Raw genomic sequence first — 17,863 nt, 5'->3', positions numbered from 1 at the left:
AAGAACAGGATGCAACTCCTTCTTCCTTTGACTCTGCAGTTTCAACAGGAACAAAGCATCATTACTTTTAAGTCTCCCACACTTTTCCAGCTGCTTTGAAGAACAAACACACGGAAACAGTTCTTATACTCAAGGACTTACATGCTATTAACTGCAAAGTTAGATTATTGGAAAAGACAGACAGAAGAGACCATACAGAAAATACAACGCTAAATGTCATATTGCTCAGCACTGTAGTGTGAGGTCAAAAATCCAGATAGCACTGAACAGTTATTTACATCATTAGAAATAATTAAAAGTCCAGACATAACCCTGGGGGAAAACCCATTTTCTCTGAACTTTAATGTAACTTATTAGTGAGTCTTATATTTGAGATTTGCAATTTGAAACACTGACATGAAAACAACCTGCCTTATTCTCCATATCCTTACCCCAACAAGCAGGAAAGAATAAATTGAAAGACAAATAAAAAATTTGTCCAGTGCTGGAAATGTGTTGCCTATTAAAAAGAGAGAGAGAGAATTATGTGCTATATAATCAACTGTAAACACATATAAAATGTACTTAATATGAAAATATGTAAATTCACAAAATACATTTCATTCATACCAAAATTATGAACCACTTATATTACTTCTGGAAACAATTTAATGCATCTAACTTGACAGACAGCAGGATGACAGCATCCGTGATACCTGGACAAGTACTTGTAACATGTAGAGAAGTGCAGGTACACAAGTGCACACTGTAAGCAGTAAACATGAACACAATACTGAAAATTGTGTTTTGCTATTTACTGACAGATACTAACACTGTGAATAATAACACATAATAAATAGTGTTGATGTGAGATGGACAGAAACAGCAAATACATAAATAATTTCCTCTAAATATTTTCCACACCACGGATTCATTCATTAACAACTTTCAGGGCCCAAGCCTGTGTTTTTGAGCATTACTAAGGTCTCTCAATAACAAATATTGATGAAAAGGCTCAATTGCTTTGAAGTATCCTCCCTAGTGAAGTGCAGCAAACAAACACACAGTGCCAACCAGCCACTAAGAAACATGTCGGAGATTCTTTTCCATCTCTAGCAACTCCTGGATATGCCTCATTTTAATCTGGTTAGTTTACACTTGCTACATAAACAACAAATTCAGCTAAGGCTGAACACATCCCTGAGAAACAGAATAAAGGCCGTTAGTCCATGCTAACAGCCAGCTGAGCCTCCACCATGTGAGGTAATAGGTAAAAAGGATCTTGAGCAGCTCTGCCCTACTAGAATTTTGCTGGTGTGCAACCACAAGCTGCCAAGTATAACAGAGAGCCATTCTGGGGCTTCCTTCCTCTTACATTGCATCATGCTTTCCTGTCCTTACAGTGAGCCATCTAGCAGAGGAGAAATTAGTAACCTGGGCATTCATTTAAAAACTGCAATCTCTCCAAGATTACAGAACTAGCTAGAGGAGTAGAAGCATGTCCCTACCACTTGGGGGTAGGGACAGACATGGCACTGTTGCTTTGACTTCACAGCAGAAGACGTATGCTGTGACAGGTCAAGGCAAGAAGTTCTGCCAGGGTAAAAACTGGTCTGAAAATCTGCTCAGTAAAATGGTTATTCGCAATCATTTGCATATCATCAGCATCTTTCCATTTTCTCTGTTTTCTCTGTAATTTGATTTCTGTGTGTCACACTGACACTAGTTATCTGCAACATTTAACAGTACTTCTATTTTTAAGTGACCAAACCAATGTGATGCACAGCAAGCAAAATTTTCCCTAATAGATATTTATTCTCTTCAGGTAACTGAGCATTAAGATGTTTACAGAAAATCAGCCAGTGGGCACAACATACTCCTTATTTTGCCCTGAAGAAAACATAGCAACCAGGTAAAATTCTCTGACCAGGTCTACCAAAATATTTCAAACCCTGTGTTCTGGAAAAGTAATTGAAATCTTACAGCTATAAAAACTTGGGCTCCTTTTCCAAGATAGGCAGCAGCTGCATTGTCCTAAACTGGCACAAGGTCATGCTGGACTGATGACATTAAGAAATTTCACATTCACTGCAGATCTAATTCTAGCACTTTCAGGGAATCATAATTTTTCTGCTTAAAACAGAATTCTAAGAATACAGTGACAAAATCGTGTGAGTTCAGGGCACAACAACATACAACAAAGAACATTATAATGATTTATTACATCCTCCAAAGAATTTTCTGTGGCAAATGTAAAACATTTCTAGAAAGGAATATGAATGACTAGACTCATTTAACTATTACCAAAAAGGCAACTCAGCAAGTCTGAGGGAGCCAGGAAAACCTTCTGATCTGATACTTTATGTATCAGAACATACTGCTTACAGATACTGCACTAGGATTGCCTGGGGAGAGTCTTGCTCTCATTCTATGAGAATGCATAATGTAGGTTACTAAACTAGACAGACTAAACAGAAATCTGCCCTGGACATCAGAATGACAGAAAGACTCAAAGAGAAAGATTGAAAATTGTCTGTATAGCTGCAATCTTGTTTTAGAGCATGTGGCAAATCACACAGTGCAGCTGGATTCTCAACCTTTTGTTCAAGCTGGGTGTACCTGAACATACCTTAGTTCCAAGACAAAGACTCAAATAAGGACTATCACACAAATTAGGTTCTCCGTAAGTGAATACTCATAAGTTCTTACCTGTGAAGGACAAGTCTAACTCACACTTTTCATACTAATCAAACTAACATTGAGGGAGAATTACCTCTTCAGAAACAAACAAAAAGCCCCTCTCACTTCCCAAAAAGCCCCTCTCTTTCACTCCCCAAATGAAATCTGAACAAAATAACATTATCAGCCTGAGATATGCAATATTGCTACTTACCTGCTGAAAATCTCCAGTAGAAAAGCTAATAATAACTGTTGGAATCACCATGAAACAAGCATTATAAAACAGGACACCATATTTTCCCAACTCCTGTGAAAAACAAACATGGCATTTGGCATTAAAAGCCACTTGGGAGCAAAATACTGCATATTTCTCTGGTAATTCTTCTGACACTATTGTCAGCAAGTAGACAGAATACATCTCAATTTAAAATACAAACTTGCAATCCTTTTATTCAGTGTTTCATACTAAGCTGAAATTCCACTTCACTCACTCTGTGCACTCAGCAGAGCGTTACTGTTCTGTTATACCTTGGACACTTCCCATACAACCCTAGGAACTTTCAAAAGCACTGGTCCAGAAGTGCTTTGTGTTGACTTCACATTAGTCTCTCCCTGGCCAAGGAATCACCTACTCATTCTACTATGAATCAACCACAAAAACATATAACAGGAAAATTAATGAAGTTTGACTCATAGATAGAGCTCTGTAATCACTGGTAATTGACGGAACTTTATGCGACTTAAGGATTGACACATAACCTGTGGGTTAACTTGCTTGGCACAAAGGCAGGAAATTAGGAGAATGAAAAAATAACCTTCCCTTCCTACAGATTCAGCCATGCTGCTTAGAAAATCTCTGCAGCCTATCTCTTCTCCTGTGTTTTGCAGAAAATTGTGAGGCTGTTAAGTGCTGCTTATAAATAAAAAAGGAATCTGGAATTGACAAAGATGTCTAAGATTATTAAAAGATATATATTTCTGCTATACAGAGTGAAGCACAGAAGTCAGAAACCAAACCTCTATCCAAGATTGCTCTTTGCTATGGCTTAGTATGTTTTATGGCACTGCATTTGAAGAGCAGCCTTGATATACATTTACATGAGTAATGTATATCAAGACATCACCTAATACCTTATCACACCTGCTTTTGCTGAAGACTTGCTTTTAGATAACTGAAAAAGACTACAGTTACTGTGGTTATGACTTAGGCTGGACAGTTCTCTGTTTATTTTACATAAACCTCACATAACATGTGTTTCTAGTCAAAAAGTCATCATTCCTATATATAAACATATCAAATTTAGAGGTAAACTGTTTGCTTATGGTTTGATTTTTTTTTTAATACCTACAAACTCTGCTTAAAAGCCTTGGGAGAAAAGAAAATACAGTTTGCTTACCAAAGTCTAGCCAGAGATAGAAATAACAACTTGTTCTAGGCTGTTCTCTATTAAGAATGCATATATCAACTGGAATGTGAAAGTAAATGAAGTTATTTATGAGTTCATAATGGTAAGTACATAAAAGTCATATAATAAGTAGGTGTCCAGGGGTGACTAATGGGGTGACTTTATGATGCTGAATTTTATCCCCATTTGTCTGTTTAGCCTAGAAATAAGTTTTGTGCCTTTAAAACTAGATCCAAGAGTGAAGAGGGGGAAAAGGAGAAGCAGTGGAATGTCTGAGGCAGCTGTATTCAAGAACATAGAGATAAGAGCTTCAGCTCTCGCTCTCGATGTGTGTTGTCTGCAGCACGGACAGTGGGAGACAGCTCCCCTTTGCTTTTAGTCAGTTTTTTTAGCTAGCTGAGGCAGAGAAGTTCCCTGGACTGTAGTTTGTCTTTTTCTTGGAACTATTCAAACCTGCTCTGGACTGAAAACCCAGGAAAACATCAGGAGCTCATGCCTGTGCTCCACCAGGGCCCAGGACACGGCATTTTCTAGCACCAGAGGGATTGATAAGAGACTGAGCAAGCAGAGCTACACTCCATGACAAGGACTCTCTCTCTCTGAATTTGCCATCTCTTCAGAACAGTGTGAGGTTGCAATGCTTAATATTATTCTTTTTCTTTTTTTTTTTTTCATGTTTGTGAGTACCTTGCTTGTTAAATAAATAGTTTTTTCCACTTTTCTCCAAGGAAGTTTATCTCCCAATCAGGTAGGGAGAAGAGCCACTTGAATTTGCTTTGTAGAGGGACCCCTTCCTAAATTTGCCCTAAACCAAAACAGTAGCTCACTGCTAAATTCAAACCAATCACCCCAAATTACCTTTGGATCAATTTTCTGCTTTGTATAAACTCCATTTGCTGCTGTGAAGATATCATTTAGCAACACAAAGATATAGCCCTCCAGATTGAAAGACAGATCAGACCTGGGAAAGAAAGAAAGAAAGAAAGAAAGAAAGAAAGAAAGAAAGAAATACTATACTGTAAATAAGCAAAAAATATGCAATGCATTGCATTACCTTGTTTACCAAGAAAAATATTGTGAATGAGGATATGCAAACCCCATGAACTCCAGCCAGTCACAGGTTTTGCTCCAAGCCTTCTTTGTAAGTCAAAGTACTTTACATTTCTCCAGTCACAGGACCATCACAAATGAAACATCAGAGTTCCTAATGCTCAGTGTGAAAGTGGCAGGAAATGTTCAGTTTCCATTCAGAGAAAAATTCCACCCATCTCAACCCTGACAACCAGTCAAATTATAACTGAATTTACTTACCTATTTCTTTTACTAGAAAGAAAGCGGCAAGGGAATAAAATCCAATTGGTTTGTATGTTTTTCAGACATATTGCCATCCTTTTTTTTTGACTAGTTACTTCATCAATACAGGGTAATTAATTTGACAGGACATGGTTCTATCTCTGTCACATCACATGGAAATTATTTACCCTGGTTCATAGCAAAGCCAGGAAACAAACAAGGAAAACACTAACTTTGCAGATAGTTAAAGGCATGTTCAAAGAGAAAACAGAGAACAACAGCATATAGGTGCATTGTAGCAATTATCTCACAATGGAACTTAAAAAAAAAAAAAAAGGGGAGGGGGTTATGATTAAAAAAATATACAATGTGTAACTCCATATTTGACAACCAAAATATCATTCTTTCTATCCAGAACAAGAATATAGTTTTCCAAGATTATTAAAATACAATGATACCATGAAATAAAAACAAGATTCCACACACAGTTTTTTAACTTGCTTCACTTATGATCCTGCAAACATGGAAAATTCAGAGGTGGAAAAAGACACATCCAAAGACTGTCAGCAGGAATTAGATTTTTTCCTTTGTATAACTGCAGCTCCCAGTGATGTCACTAAAGAGATTTTCCAAATCAAAACTTTATCCAGAGTAACTTATCTCTACTTAGGTTTACTCAGAATTAAACAAGGAAAAAGTTCTCCTGCTGTCCCTCCCCTCATAATATGGCTTTGTATGAGAAATTAAAACCTTACCCAGCGGCTATGAAAGCCCCAAGAATGATGGCAAATACGCTGACTATAATATTCAGTGGGTACCGTTTCCTGCAGGCAAAAATTGAAACAGTTCACATTTTCATTATTTGAAGAAGAGATTAAATGGCTGTCTGCCTGAAAAGTTTCAAAGCAATTAACAATCACAGAACACTTAATAGGAGGGCAAAGTCTTGACAACCTTACAGAAACAATGTGATTGCTCATATGCCATGCTGTCAGACCTTGGCCCTGAGAACGGAGATTGAAAAAGCACTCTGAGCACTCTCTTACTAGACAATTATAAAAGTAAAGATTAAAGGTTCAAAGTAACAGCACTGAACCAAACAAATGTAATGTGTATTGATATTCATAATAGACATATTTCAGTGTCATCCAGCAGTCCAGTACATCTCTCATGCAGTTTTTCATACCACCTATGTTGAGGAAGCTGCTATACAGCACACTGTCTGGATTATTTTCAAATAGATACTTATTTTGAACTCAAACTGAAACTTTTTACTTGAAAGGGAAAACATGGAGCTATAACTTTCTTCACCACCACATCAGTGCTGCCACAGAGTAGTAAACACTATACTGTAAACCTATTAAAAGGTTTTTATATCTACACCACTTTATTTGGAAATATCTTAAGCACTCATCTTTGCATTGTACTGCATGTCTTACAGATATTCCCTTAGTCCTTATTCTGTTAAGATAAGACTGAGAGAGAAGATCCTCGAAACAAAATGTACAATTCTCTTTGAAGAAATACTCTTGGAGAAATCCTGTGTTTAAAGGACTACACCTGTGGACCACTGTCCCAAGAATAAACTGCTGAGCAGACACTAGATAAATTAGGCTTTGATCATAATGACTCTCGAGAGTAACAATCCAAATCTTGATTGTTTCAAAAATCCAGACATGAGCCTGCACAGACTCTCTAGAGTCCTTTCACTTTCAGCCCTGACGAAGTCCACTGCGTCAGGCTGCAGCAACACAGCATTCTCCTCCCAGGCTTTCCACTGGTTAGGATGTTGCTTGCACTCACAGGCCACAAAAATGCTCAGCTGTTCTCCAGCTGAGAATTTATGTGCATCTCACTGACTCACATTTTTTTTCACTTGCTTGTGGGAGTCTTCCGGCCAACAGAAGACAGCAAGTTTTGCTTTCCCTGGGAGAAGTTAAAACTACAAAAGAATTCCAGAGCATCTCCCAATATGAATCACATTGATCAATTAACTGCTGTGTCAGCCAAAAGCAGATGACAGTTTAGTTGGGAGCTTTTTGCAGTTTTAGCTTTCCCCTGATCATCACTCTCACGCTGCCTGGGTTCAGATTCAGCAAGCTGGGTTTTTCCTTGTGAATTCATCTGGTGAGCTCAGCATCAGTCATGTGGATAGAACTGTGGAATTCTGGACAAAGTATGATGTATTTCTACTCCTGTTCCTCCAACTCAGTACTACTGAAATTAGAGATTCTAAGCAGCTAGCATATCCTTCTTAATTTCTCATGAAAAATAACATAGGTGTCTGTAAGTAAGGAATTCTGTGATCTAAGCACTGGTAAATACCATTTTGCTTATTAACCTGGTATGTTTTCAGACTTGACCCAGACAGTTACTCTACATAAGCAGACTGCCATGCTATCAGCACTCTTTGGAGACATAAGGATCTGTCTGTTTGAAGCAGTACACAGTTCAGAAGCCTCCAAGACAAGACATAAACATAACCACTGAAAGTGACTGAGTTGTGTCTGCTGACCTGAAACCCATGTAACGGTCTAGAGAATGAGATATGAAAATGGAGGCAAGTTGATTTTTTCCCTCTCTTCACTAAAATGCCTAATCTATGCCTTCAAAAAAGCTACATAAATAACTTTCTTTCTCTATTTGTAAGTAAAAATTTCTTTCTCTATTTGTAAGTAAAAATCACTCATTCAATTTTCTGATGAGATGACACAAGTAATCCATTTGATGTGATCAAAAGTAAAGGAATCTTAAATGAAAAAAAAAAAAAAACCAACAAAAACACAACCCCAAAAACAAACAAAAAGGATCACCCAAGTATGATGATTTCCAGCAGTAAAGTAAGTGGAATGGTAAACTTCCTGAGCACTGTAAACATCGGCAAACTGTCAAAAAAAAAACAAAACAAAAATCCAAGCATAGTATCAGATTAATAGCACTTTTATATTCTAACTCTTATTTTACTAACCCAGGGGATGGAACAATTAGTCCAGGAATAAGAAACCAAACCAAATAGCAAATCATTTAGTACATATATATGAATGTCAGTCTGAAATGCACATTAGACAACCAAATAATTGAAAGATAGCAAGCTTTGCCAGTGAGTAAATTTGTGCAACTGGTTATGTTTGAAGGTCACTCTGCATTACTGAAGTGGAATATAGTAGGTATTTTTTACCTAGCATAACCCTTATAAAATAATTCTTCCTGCAAAATTCATAGGCATAGTTAAATTAAAACTATTTCTATCAAACTTAAGAGGAGAGACACTAAACTTTTCTCTGAAAACATGTAACAGAAATAAAATACAAAGAAAACATGCTTAGTAAACAAGCTGTACTTTGAAAAAGTAAAATAAATCCATGACCAAAGAATTAGAGGAAATACAAGAAACATAAAAGGTGGGGCCACAGCTGCAACTACGAAACAAACTTCTATTTTTAGCAAGATGTTGTTGATCTGCATGAAGTAATGCAGTTGGAAACCTTTCTGGGTGAGAAAACACTTGCATCTGACACTGTAAATATGACAGCATGGCCATATGGACCAATTAATCCCCTGCTAAAAATAATTATTAACAATTGCATTAGTCAATGATACAATTCCTTACACAATGTTTAAAAACTTTACAACAGATATTTTGAATTTATGCATGGGATCATCTGCACCTTCCAGATAACCTAAACAAGGTGAAGAAGTCAATGATGTAAACAAGTATCATATATTGTACCAAAATACAATGTAACAAAATATTAATGGTAGGAACACTGCAGGCATTTTAAAGCTTCTGTTATAAAAATTAGTTAAAACTAATAAATCTAAAATAGGTATACCAGCCACAGGAGAGGGAGAAGGCGCACTTACATACCCTACTAAGCATTTAAATTTACAATCAGAGAAAAGGGAAAGAAAAACTCAACTTTTACAGCTTTGAAACTTCTTTCATATTCACAATGGCTGAAGTGCTACCAGGCACAGTACTGTCTAAGTCTTAATGTCTGTTTCAGTGGAACAGCTCGTGAACACATTCAACAAGGAGTTGCAGAACCAGGCATCTAGTGTTCATAGCTAGAGAACATTAATTCTATAAATAAAAAGAAATGTGTCACGCACATATTTTATGAAAAATCCTTTTGCTAGGACTTTTTCTCCTGAGAGGCTGAGAGGCCTCAGAAACTAAATGTAAACCATAATTATTTGCTGCTGTAGAATGCAACAGGTGCATCTTTGATTGGTCTCATGTGGCTGTTTTTAATTAATGGCCAATCACAGTCCAGCTGTCTCAGACTCTCTGGTCAGTCACAAGATTTTGTTATCATTCCTTTCCTCACTAGCCTTCTGATGAAATCCTTTCTTCTATTATTTTAGTATAGTTTTAATATATAATTTTCTTTTAATGTCATATATATCATAAAATAATAAATCAGCCTTCTGAAACACAGAATCAAAATTCTTGTCTCTTCCCTCATCCTAAGACCCCTGCAAACACCACCACAGAAATGTAAACAAATTAAAAGTAATAAACTGGGGGACCTCATCGCTCTCTACAACTCCCTGCAAGAAGGGTGCAGTGAAGTGAGGGCAGGTCTCTTCCACTGTGCCTACAGTGAGAGCACCAGAACATATGGCCTTCAGATGAGGCAGGGGAGATTCAGACTAGATATCAGAAAAAAATTGCCACTGTTAGGGTGATCAGGCATTAGAATGGGTTGCCCAGGGAGGTGGTGGAGTCACCATCCCTGAAGGTGCTTGGATCTGGCATTGGGTGATAAGATTACTAGTCCAGGGTTACAGTGGTAATAGTGCTGTGTTTACAGTTGCACTGGATGATCTTACAGGTCTTTTCCAGCCTTGATGATTCTATGATTCTGTGGTTCTACTTTCTTTCCTAGCATCTGTCTAATAGTTATGAATTGCACACAAACCTGCAAAATTCTCTTTTGGTTTAGCTTAGTACCAAAACTTCAGGAGCCTGTAACAACATAAAAAACCACCACAACGGTAGTGGTGTATCCTGCTGTATCCTCTAACTGTATCCTCCAGTCCTGGTGCAGCCATTATGCTTCTGTGCTTGTCTTCCACGGAAAATACAGTCATTCATTCTATCTGCATTGCTTACACCTTTTCAGCACTAGCATGGAAGCAGCTCTCATGGGTCTTAGCTTACAGGCACATGGGAGTCAAGGCACTCTTCAGCAGCGCTCCCTGACAACCACAACCTCCCCAAGCACCACCACTACTCCACTACACAGTACTTTTTCATCTCTTGGTGATTTCTAAATATCTGCCATGACACCATGGTACAAGCACTTTCCTTATGCTTCTTCCTTCAGAAACACAGTTTTCCAACTCTCTGGTTAAGACGCCCAGGAAAAGCTGGATGCTTGGGTGTGAAGCAAAAGTGTAAGCACTTTCACGGTTACATAGGAGTATTGTGATTTTATGTCAGTACAGGACTGGCTAAGCTCCCCTTAAAGGAAGTAGACAACTTGTAAACTGATCAAATGTTTGTGTAAAAATTTCATAACAGTACCAGGGGTTTAGACAGACAGGCAGACAGACAGACACCACATGGATTTAAGACTCCAGACAATGCTCTTCTTTAGTGTTTCTTTTTTACCCCACAAGAGAAAAGGGTAAAATCCAAACAGTCTACTTATAACTTCTACTTACTGTACCTGAGTTTGCTGGTACTTGATAATCCACTTAAGTGGTTTCCAACATAAATCAGAGGCAGAGGAAATAACTGTGATAAAATTAAAAGCATAACTCAGATTATTTTGTTTAGAAGTACTGTTGAGGCACTTTACTTGATAGAATTTGATACCCATCATATCAGATGTACTTTTGTGAAGAAAGAGGGGTTTTTCAACACAAAAAAAGGTAACTATGCTGCAAGCTCATCTGCAGCTCCTATTTATGTGACGGGTCATGACCGCAGCTTCACTGATGTCATTAGAAGAGTTGCAATTTACCACTAATGAGACTTAGAATCCATTTAGAGTAAATGTTAATCACTCTTATTCTAATTACTATAATCCTCAGATAAATATCCATTTTAACATTTAATTTTAGATATAAAGGTAATAATAACAACAGTATCTAAATAATCAAGTGAAGAGGTGGAATAAAAAAGTTAATAAACTATAAGTATGTTGTGCTCTTCTACATATTCCACATTTATCAATATAGCTGGAAGTTGCAACATTTTAGATCAACCCAAAAAATTTGCTTTGTAAGATACTAGAAAGGAAAGTTAAGTAATTATGAGTAAATTAAACTTTGATTCCAGCAAAGAGACTGACTTGCACAGAAATCTATAGTCCATAACACAATATAGAGAAACAATAATGGAACTTATGAGCCTTAAGAAAATGTACAAGAATACATTAATCCCTACAATTATCAGCTGCAATTCAAAGCCATTAATTTTCCTTTTACAGAAAAAATTACATTATCACAGAATGGATAAGGTTGGAATTTGCAGAAGATTTAAACCAGCCAAGGTAATCAATGGGGACAAAGGCAGTGTGTACATTTGGTCCCATTCACTATCAGTCAAGAGGGGCTGAGATGGCAGAAAGACATAACAGATCCTTTATCCTAATGTGTAATAGTTGCTCTTGTTTCTAAACAGGGAGACTTTGGAGGACACTAAAGTCAAAGGCTATTCATTTTTAAACCTTGCTGGAAAAGCATACAGAGGAGTAGGGTGTATTTAATCTATGTTAAAAATGGTGTGTTTCTTTCACAGCAAGAGAGAAAAAAGTGAAGTAAAAGCTGATAGTCAAGTGAAGTTAACTTTTAAGTGAAAGTCACAGTAAAAGTAAACAGGAGTATAAAGAAAGCAGGAGTATGAGTAACAATAAATATTCAGCCTGTTGACCTAAGTTTGCAAAAATTTTGTAAAGCACAGTCTTATCTGCAGACTTTTATTTAGAACATTTTGGTTCATCTAATTTATAGGCTGAAAATAGAGCAGACATTATATTATCTTTCCTCTGAAATTCACTCCATTGTAAAGACAAAATTACAACATCCAGCATAACAGCAGAGATCAGTGAATCATTTACTTAAAAGGGGTCAGGAGTTTCAAAGTTTCGTCACTAAAATAAGCATTTCACTACTTTAAAGCTCTAGCTGAATGCACTGAAGACATTTACCAGTTGAGGAGTGAAAAGTAATGATTATCTTAGTGTCATAGCAAAAGTTGACAAAAGGATAAGGAGTTGGACTAAGGGTTCCTTAAAATGTAGAGAAATCAACAATGAGCAATTCAGCTGATTCACTATGACTAGTCAAATCCACACCACAAACAGTGTACAGGTCCTGGAAGCTAAAATGCTGACTGCTTCCAGCCTATCCAGCAGTCTTCCAAACAACAGATATTATTAGGATAAAGAAAATACATGCTGTATTTTTTTAATGCCTTTGTATATAAGTTAAAGCAAAGACAACAGCAGAGAGGGACCACAGCAGGACCTGTGGGGATGGAGGGAAAAAACTTCTCAAGGTCTCAATAAGTTGTTTATACATGGAACTCAAAGCTACCCACTGGGAAACCTTCTTTCTTATTCTGGAATAATAAAGAAGGATTGTCCATTTTATGAATAATACCATAGATTCTCCTCCAAGACTTGTACATGTAGAAATGCCAATGATTTCAACATGCATTAAGAATGAACATATCTGTGAGACATCCACTGTAAACCTCACACTGACAGGAAGACAAGACATTCTGCAGTAAAGATGTGGGCTTGAAAAGCTATGCTATCTGATCCCTCAGCAGGGCTGGGAACATTCCTTGTGTCCTGGAGCAAACACAACTGATAACCTGCAACAAGACATAAACACACAGGCTAATGCATCAAAGAAACATGCCAGCAACATTGCATAGATGCAAAACTCTTTGAGGATTGTTGCTGTAGTAATTTCATATCCTAGTTCCCAAACTGAGGTAAGAGGAGATCCTGTCACATTTGTTCTATCCTGCCTCTTTAGACTGTATAATGCAGCTAGTCACCACCAACAGTATTTTCAGTTGGCATTATTTTAGCCCCCCCTATGGAAGATAAATGTTATACTGGGAGTCAGCTGGTTTCTCATCTGCCACATTACTTTTCTACTATTTTTTCTACTATCACATGCTTCATTAATATTTCCAAGCAGCCTTTCTCTCCTTATGCTGTGTTTAAAAGTCTTTCACAAACACCTATCTCCCATTGATCCCACAGAACTATATCCACAAAAAACCTTCAGAAATGTGGAAGATTTCATCCTGCTGTATAAAGGTAAAGCACCCTTCCTATGTGCTGCATAACTAAATGGCACCAGATTTCTCTGCAAACAGAGTTTATATCTATTGCCCAAACTAGAATATTACAGAGAAATTAAAATTATCAAATCAATTTTGAAATGAAGCAATGATGCAAAGAATCCCATTTGAAAAAGAAATGCAAATGTTTTTCTTGTCTCCATAAGAAAGAATGCTACTATAAGAAGTAACTCTTTCCTGTTAATACCATGACATATGTGATCCTTACCTTCACAGGTATACTTTTGTCAAAATCAGGGAAGTGAACAATCTTATTTAGTTTTGACACATACAAGATAAGTATGGTGGCTGCCATCTAAACAAAAAGAAAAAATGAGAAGTCATGCAAGAGCAAAATTGTAATGTGTGAAAGAAAAAACTGCTTCAAAGACAAAATCTTCATATGAATTTGACAAATGCTAGGTTTTACATATTTCTTTAAAAGAACAGCACAGAATGAAATTAACAAATTGAAGTATTTTTTCTCTTATTGAAACAATTTCGCCAGGTATTTATTTGAAAGTAAAATATGCAAATATACTTTACTATCCTGAAGAAAATTAGTGGCATTCTGTGAAACAATGCATGCTGAGAAGGAGTTGAGAAAATAAAATAAGACACAATCCCAGATAAACCATGAAATTTTTACTCAGAGAATAGTTTAGTCTGCAGAACCACTCCCAAAACATTTTTTTGGCAATGAAACATGGAAATTGGGCATTGATCAATCTGTTGACAACATGAGGAAGAAATAGTAAAGATGCAGACAGAATGAAGAAGAGTATCTGAGCAATCATACATCACAGGTGTTAATGTTGCCCCAAGGACTCAAAACAAAGGGTCAAATTTTCCTCATATGAAAATACAGCAATCAACTATCTAGAGGATGAGGTGGAGTCATGTTCTGCAGACTAAAGCATTATACCATATCATATGTACTTTATACAGTGTTCAGGAAAATCTTGGAAGGATCTGTCAACAAAAAAAATGGAAATGCCATTAAGTCTTTGATTCTGCAAAGACTCTCTTTCTTTTTTCTACAAAGAAAAAAGCCACATCAAGACATGAATTATTGCCACATTTTCAAGCCTTTCACTGAAACAAGGTCTATGGTTCCTTGAGCAGTCTGGGTATGTAAAACTCTCTATCATATCTCAAAGTCTTTACAAGACATTTTACTCTCTCTAGCACCTAACAGCAGAGATGTCAGACCTGTGGTACCCTGTTTTCAATACTCCCTCACTACTTCCCTCCCTCCCCCTACTGTGCAGCCTTGGCAGAAAGCAAATTCCCTATAAAATGTATTTGCCTAAATAATACTTGCTTCAAGGCTCAGTCTTTATCAGCAATCCCTCTGCAGTGATACATTCTTCTTTATGGACCCAGTCCACAAGCATTTGAACTTTGGTTTTATCGCAATGTCTCCTAACAACAAACATTTCTGCTGCCATACTCCAACTTACCCATGGGTAAATAAAGCAAGAAAGAATCAAAATTTTGCACTGGTCCTACTGGAAAACTGCTGGGAAATGGGGAGAAATTTATGAGGAAATTAATGGTTTGGCTACAAACAGGAGCAATATCTCTGCATGCAGTCCACAAAGGCTCAAGGACCCTCACAGAATGTATGTATACAGAATGTATGCATTTGCTAGAACAAAGCTGGACGGTTTTGAAGGCCAGATTCCTTAATTACTGAACTTTACAAGGAGAATTAAATAGCATTTCAGTCTTTCACATGACTCTTTCCAGGCAGTAATTTTGACTAAAGCTCGAAGTTGCCTGTTTTCAATGAAACAAATTATAGTTCCTTAAAGTGTATCTAATCCAGAAGACAAGCACTGTAACTGTGATTTTGCCCCCTAAAATCTACCTCTATTATCATTAGTTTAACTTAAAAAAATAATGAATACTTTTAGTATGCTTTACTTGTGAACATACCTGTCCAATTCCAAGAAACATTGGTGATGGGAAGCTGAAAAGCATGAACAGATATTTAGTACTGAGGAATGGAAATAAATAATTTGGAAAAATAAAAAAGTTAAATTTTAAAACCAAATTCAACAATTAAACAGGAGGATGACTGGCCTGTGCTTAAGAAGAGTTCAGGACTACACTTAATGTAGTAGAAATATTTTATTTCTGAAGCCCAAATGATACAGCCCATGTACAGTTGATCAGTTCTGAACTGCTAGTTGTTTGGGGAATACTCATAAGTGAAGGTAACACACTTAGAGAACTCTTAATGCATCATTTCTTCAGCAGCTTCACATTTACATTTTAAATCCTAAGATGGGATAGTAACTAAAACATCTTGCACTTGCTCTAACTTGGAAGCTTATCTCTACAATCCAAACATACTAGCAATATGTTTTTGTCAAAATCAAGTTCTTAAGTAAATGTTGTAGAAACATCTATTGCCTACTAAACCAGCTACATTCCTACTATAACCCTTCAGTTGTCTTTAGCTGAAAGCATGGATAGAGCCACAGAAAGGTTTAGGTTGGAAGGGACCTTAAAGATCATCTAGCTCCAAACCTTCTGCCATGGGCAGGGGCACTTTCCACTACTCCATGTTGCTCAAAGCCCCATCCAGACTGGTCTTGATGACTGGTCGTCTCTAGGGACGAGAAGCCCACAGCCTCTCTGGACAACTTACTCCAGTGCCTCACCACTTTCACAGTAAAGAATTTCTTCCTAGTATCAATCTAGACCTCCCCTCTTTCAGCTTAAGTCCAGCTTAATTTCCCTTTGTCCTATCACTACATGGCCTTCTCAAAAGTCCTTCTTGAGCTCTTCCCTTTAGGTACTAGAAAGCCACAGTAAGGTCTTCCTGGAATCTTCTCCAGGCTGAACTATCCTATCTCTCTCAGCCTGTCTTCACAGGAGAGGTGCTGCCATCCTGCGATCAGAGCCACTGTGTTTAGTGGCCTCCTCTGGACTAATTCCAGCTGGTCCATGTCTTCTTTGAGTTGGGGGGCTCCAAGACCTGGATGCGTTATTACAGGTAGGGTCTCACCAGAACAGGGGCACAGAATCCCCTTCCTCCCCCTGCTGGCCTCACCTCTTCTGATGCAGCCCAGGTGTTGGGTTTCTGAGCTGCAAACACACGGTGCTGGTTCATATTCAGCTTTTTATCACAAACACCCCCAAGTCCTTCTCCCCTGGGCCAGTCTTGACCCATTCTCCATGCATACTATATTTGTGCCTAGGATTGCCTCAGTCCAGCTGCAGGACCTTGTACTTGGCCTTGTTGAACTTCATGATGTTTGCAGAAGCTGCAGTTCTCCTGCTTAGTGCGGTGAGAAACGTACATCTAATATTAACATAATTGAAATGGGAACAAAGCATTGACAAAAGAAACAAACACGCTGACTCACAGCAAAAAGGCCATAAGAGCACTACAGTCCTAACACAGCTAGGAGCAATTGATAGCAAAAGAGATCAGGGAAACAGAAGTATTGGGCGCAGGAAAAACATAAAAAATTGCAGGACTTCCATTTATAATCATGCGACACTTAAACTGCCTTTTGTTTAGTATTTACAGCTCTCCCATATAAAGATGGAGAGTTTGTCCAACTGTACTACACAGATTTCTGCAGACATTTGTGATTTGCAGAGGCCTAAATATTTCCAGCAATGCTGTAAGGTCTTAATACAAAACTTAGGTTTACTGATGGACATACTCGATTATCTCACGCAGATGTGCTAGATGTATGCCAAGGACTTTCAGGGAGCTGCAGTCCATAGGATAAAAAGCACTATAAAATAAAATCTCAACTTGCACCATGTACAATTTATGAGACATATTAAATACAGCTGCTATATGTTCAAATAGCACTGAACGTCAGAAAATGACATTTGGCTTTTTAACTTTCTTCTCATTTTGGTTTTTCTTTTTCTTATTTTCATTCAAGATGAGCTAAACCACAGCAAAAACAGAGCAAAGATTTTAAGTAAAACATGTTACTGGTGACAAAAATGGCAGTCACAGGACAATATAGAATCATAGAATATCCTGAGTCAGAAGGGACCCAGAAGGATGATCGAAGTCCAACAAGTATACACATCTAGATGGGAAAAGAGTTGGAGATGAATGCCCAAGTTCCTACTTCCCTCAGCTGCAAGACTAAGAGTAAAATGCAGTGTAAGAGGTGTGCAGTTAATGCTGTTGCTTTACACAGTGGTAGAA

The 17,863-nt window shown here is 37.5% G+C and overlaps 1 protein-coding gene across 6 annotated transcripts in view; it reads right to left on the bottom strand.

Annotated features, from left to right (window-relative positions):
* Positions 1-17,863, bottom strand: part of SLC35D2 (solute carrier family 35 member D2) — a 60,760-nt gene that overhangs the window by 42,199 nt on the left and 698 nt on the right. For 3 of the 6 annotated variants that reach the window (XM_054287048.1, XM_054287030.1, XM_054287019.1), the window contains exons 2-9: positions 15,613-15,646; positions 13,901-13,987; positions 11,036-11,103; positions 8,171-8,242; positions 6,113-6,181; positions 4,923-5,025; positions 2,873-2,965; positions 432-499 (exon numbers count right to left, since the gene is read on the bottom strand). In XM_054287048.1, coding sequence (XP_054143023.1) covers positions 432-499; positions 2,873-2,965; positions 4,923-5,025; positions 6,113-6,181; positions 8,171-8,242; positions 11,036-11,103; positions 13,901-13,987; positions 15,613-15,646 — 594 coding nt within the window. The remainder of the gene's footprint in view (positions 1-431; positions 500-2,872; positions 2,966-4,922; positions 5,026-6,112; positions 6,182-8,170; positions 8,243-11,035; positions 11,104-13,900; positions 13,988-15,612; positions 15,647-17,863) is intronic. The other 3 variants (XR_008483778.1, XR_008483779.1, XM_054287040.1) reach the window with 1 other exon arrangement.

The sequence above is a fragment of the Melozone crissalis genome, unplaced genomic scaffold (assembly GCF_028551555.1).
Source record: "Melozone crissalis strain CALT ecotype California unplaced genomic scaffold, PUWL_Pcris_2 ptg000005l_1, whole genome shotgun sequence".
Taxonomy (NCBI): Eukaryota; Metazoa; Chordata; class Aves; order Passeriformes; family Passerellidae; genus Melozone; species Melozone crissalis.
Note: the sequence above shows the minus strand (reverse complement) of the source record. Positions and strands in the feature narration are given on the sequence as shown.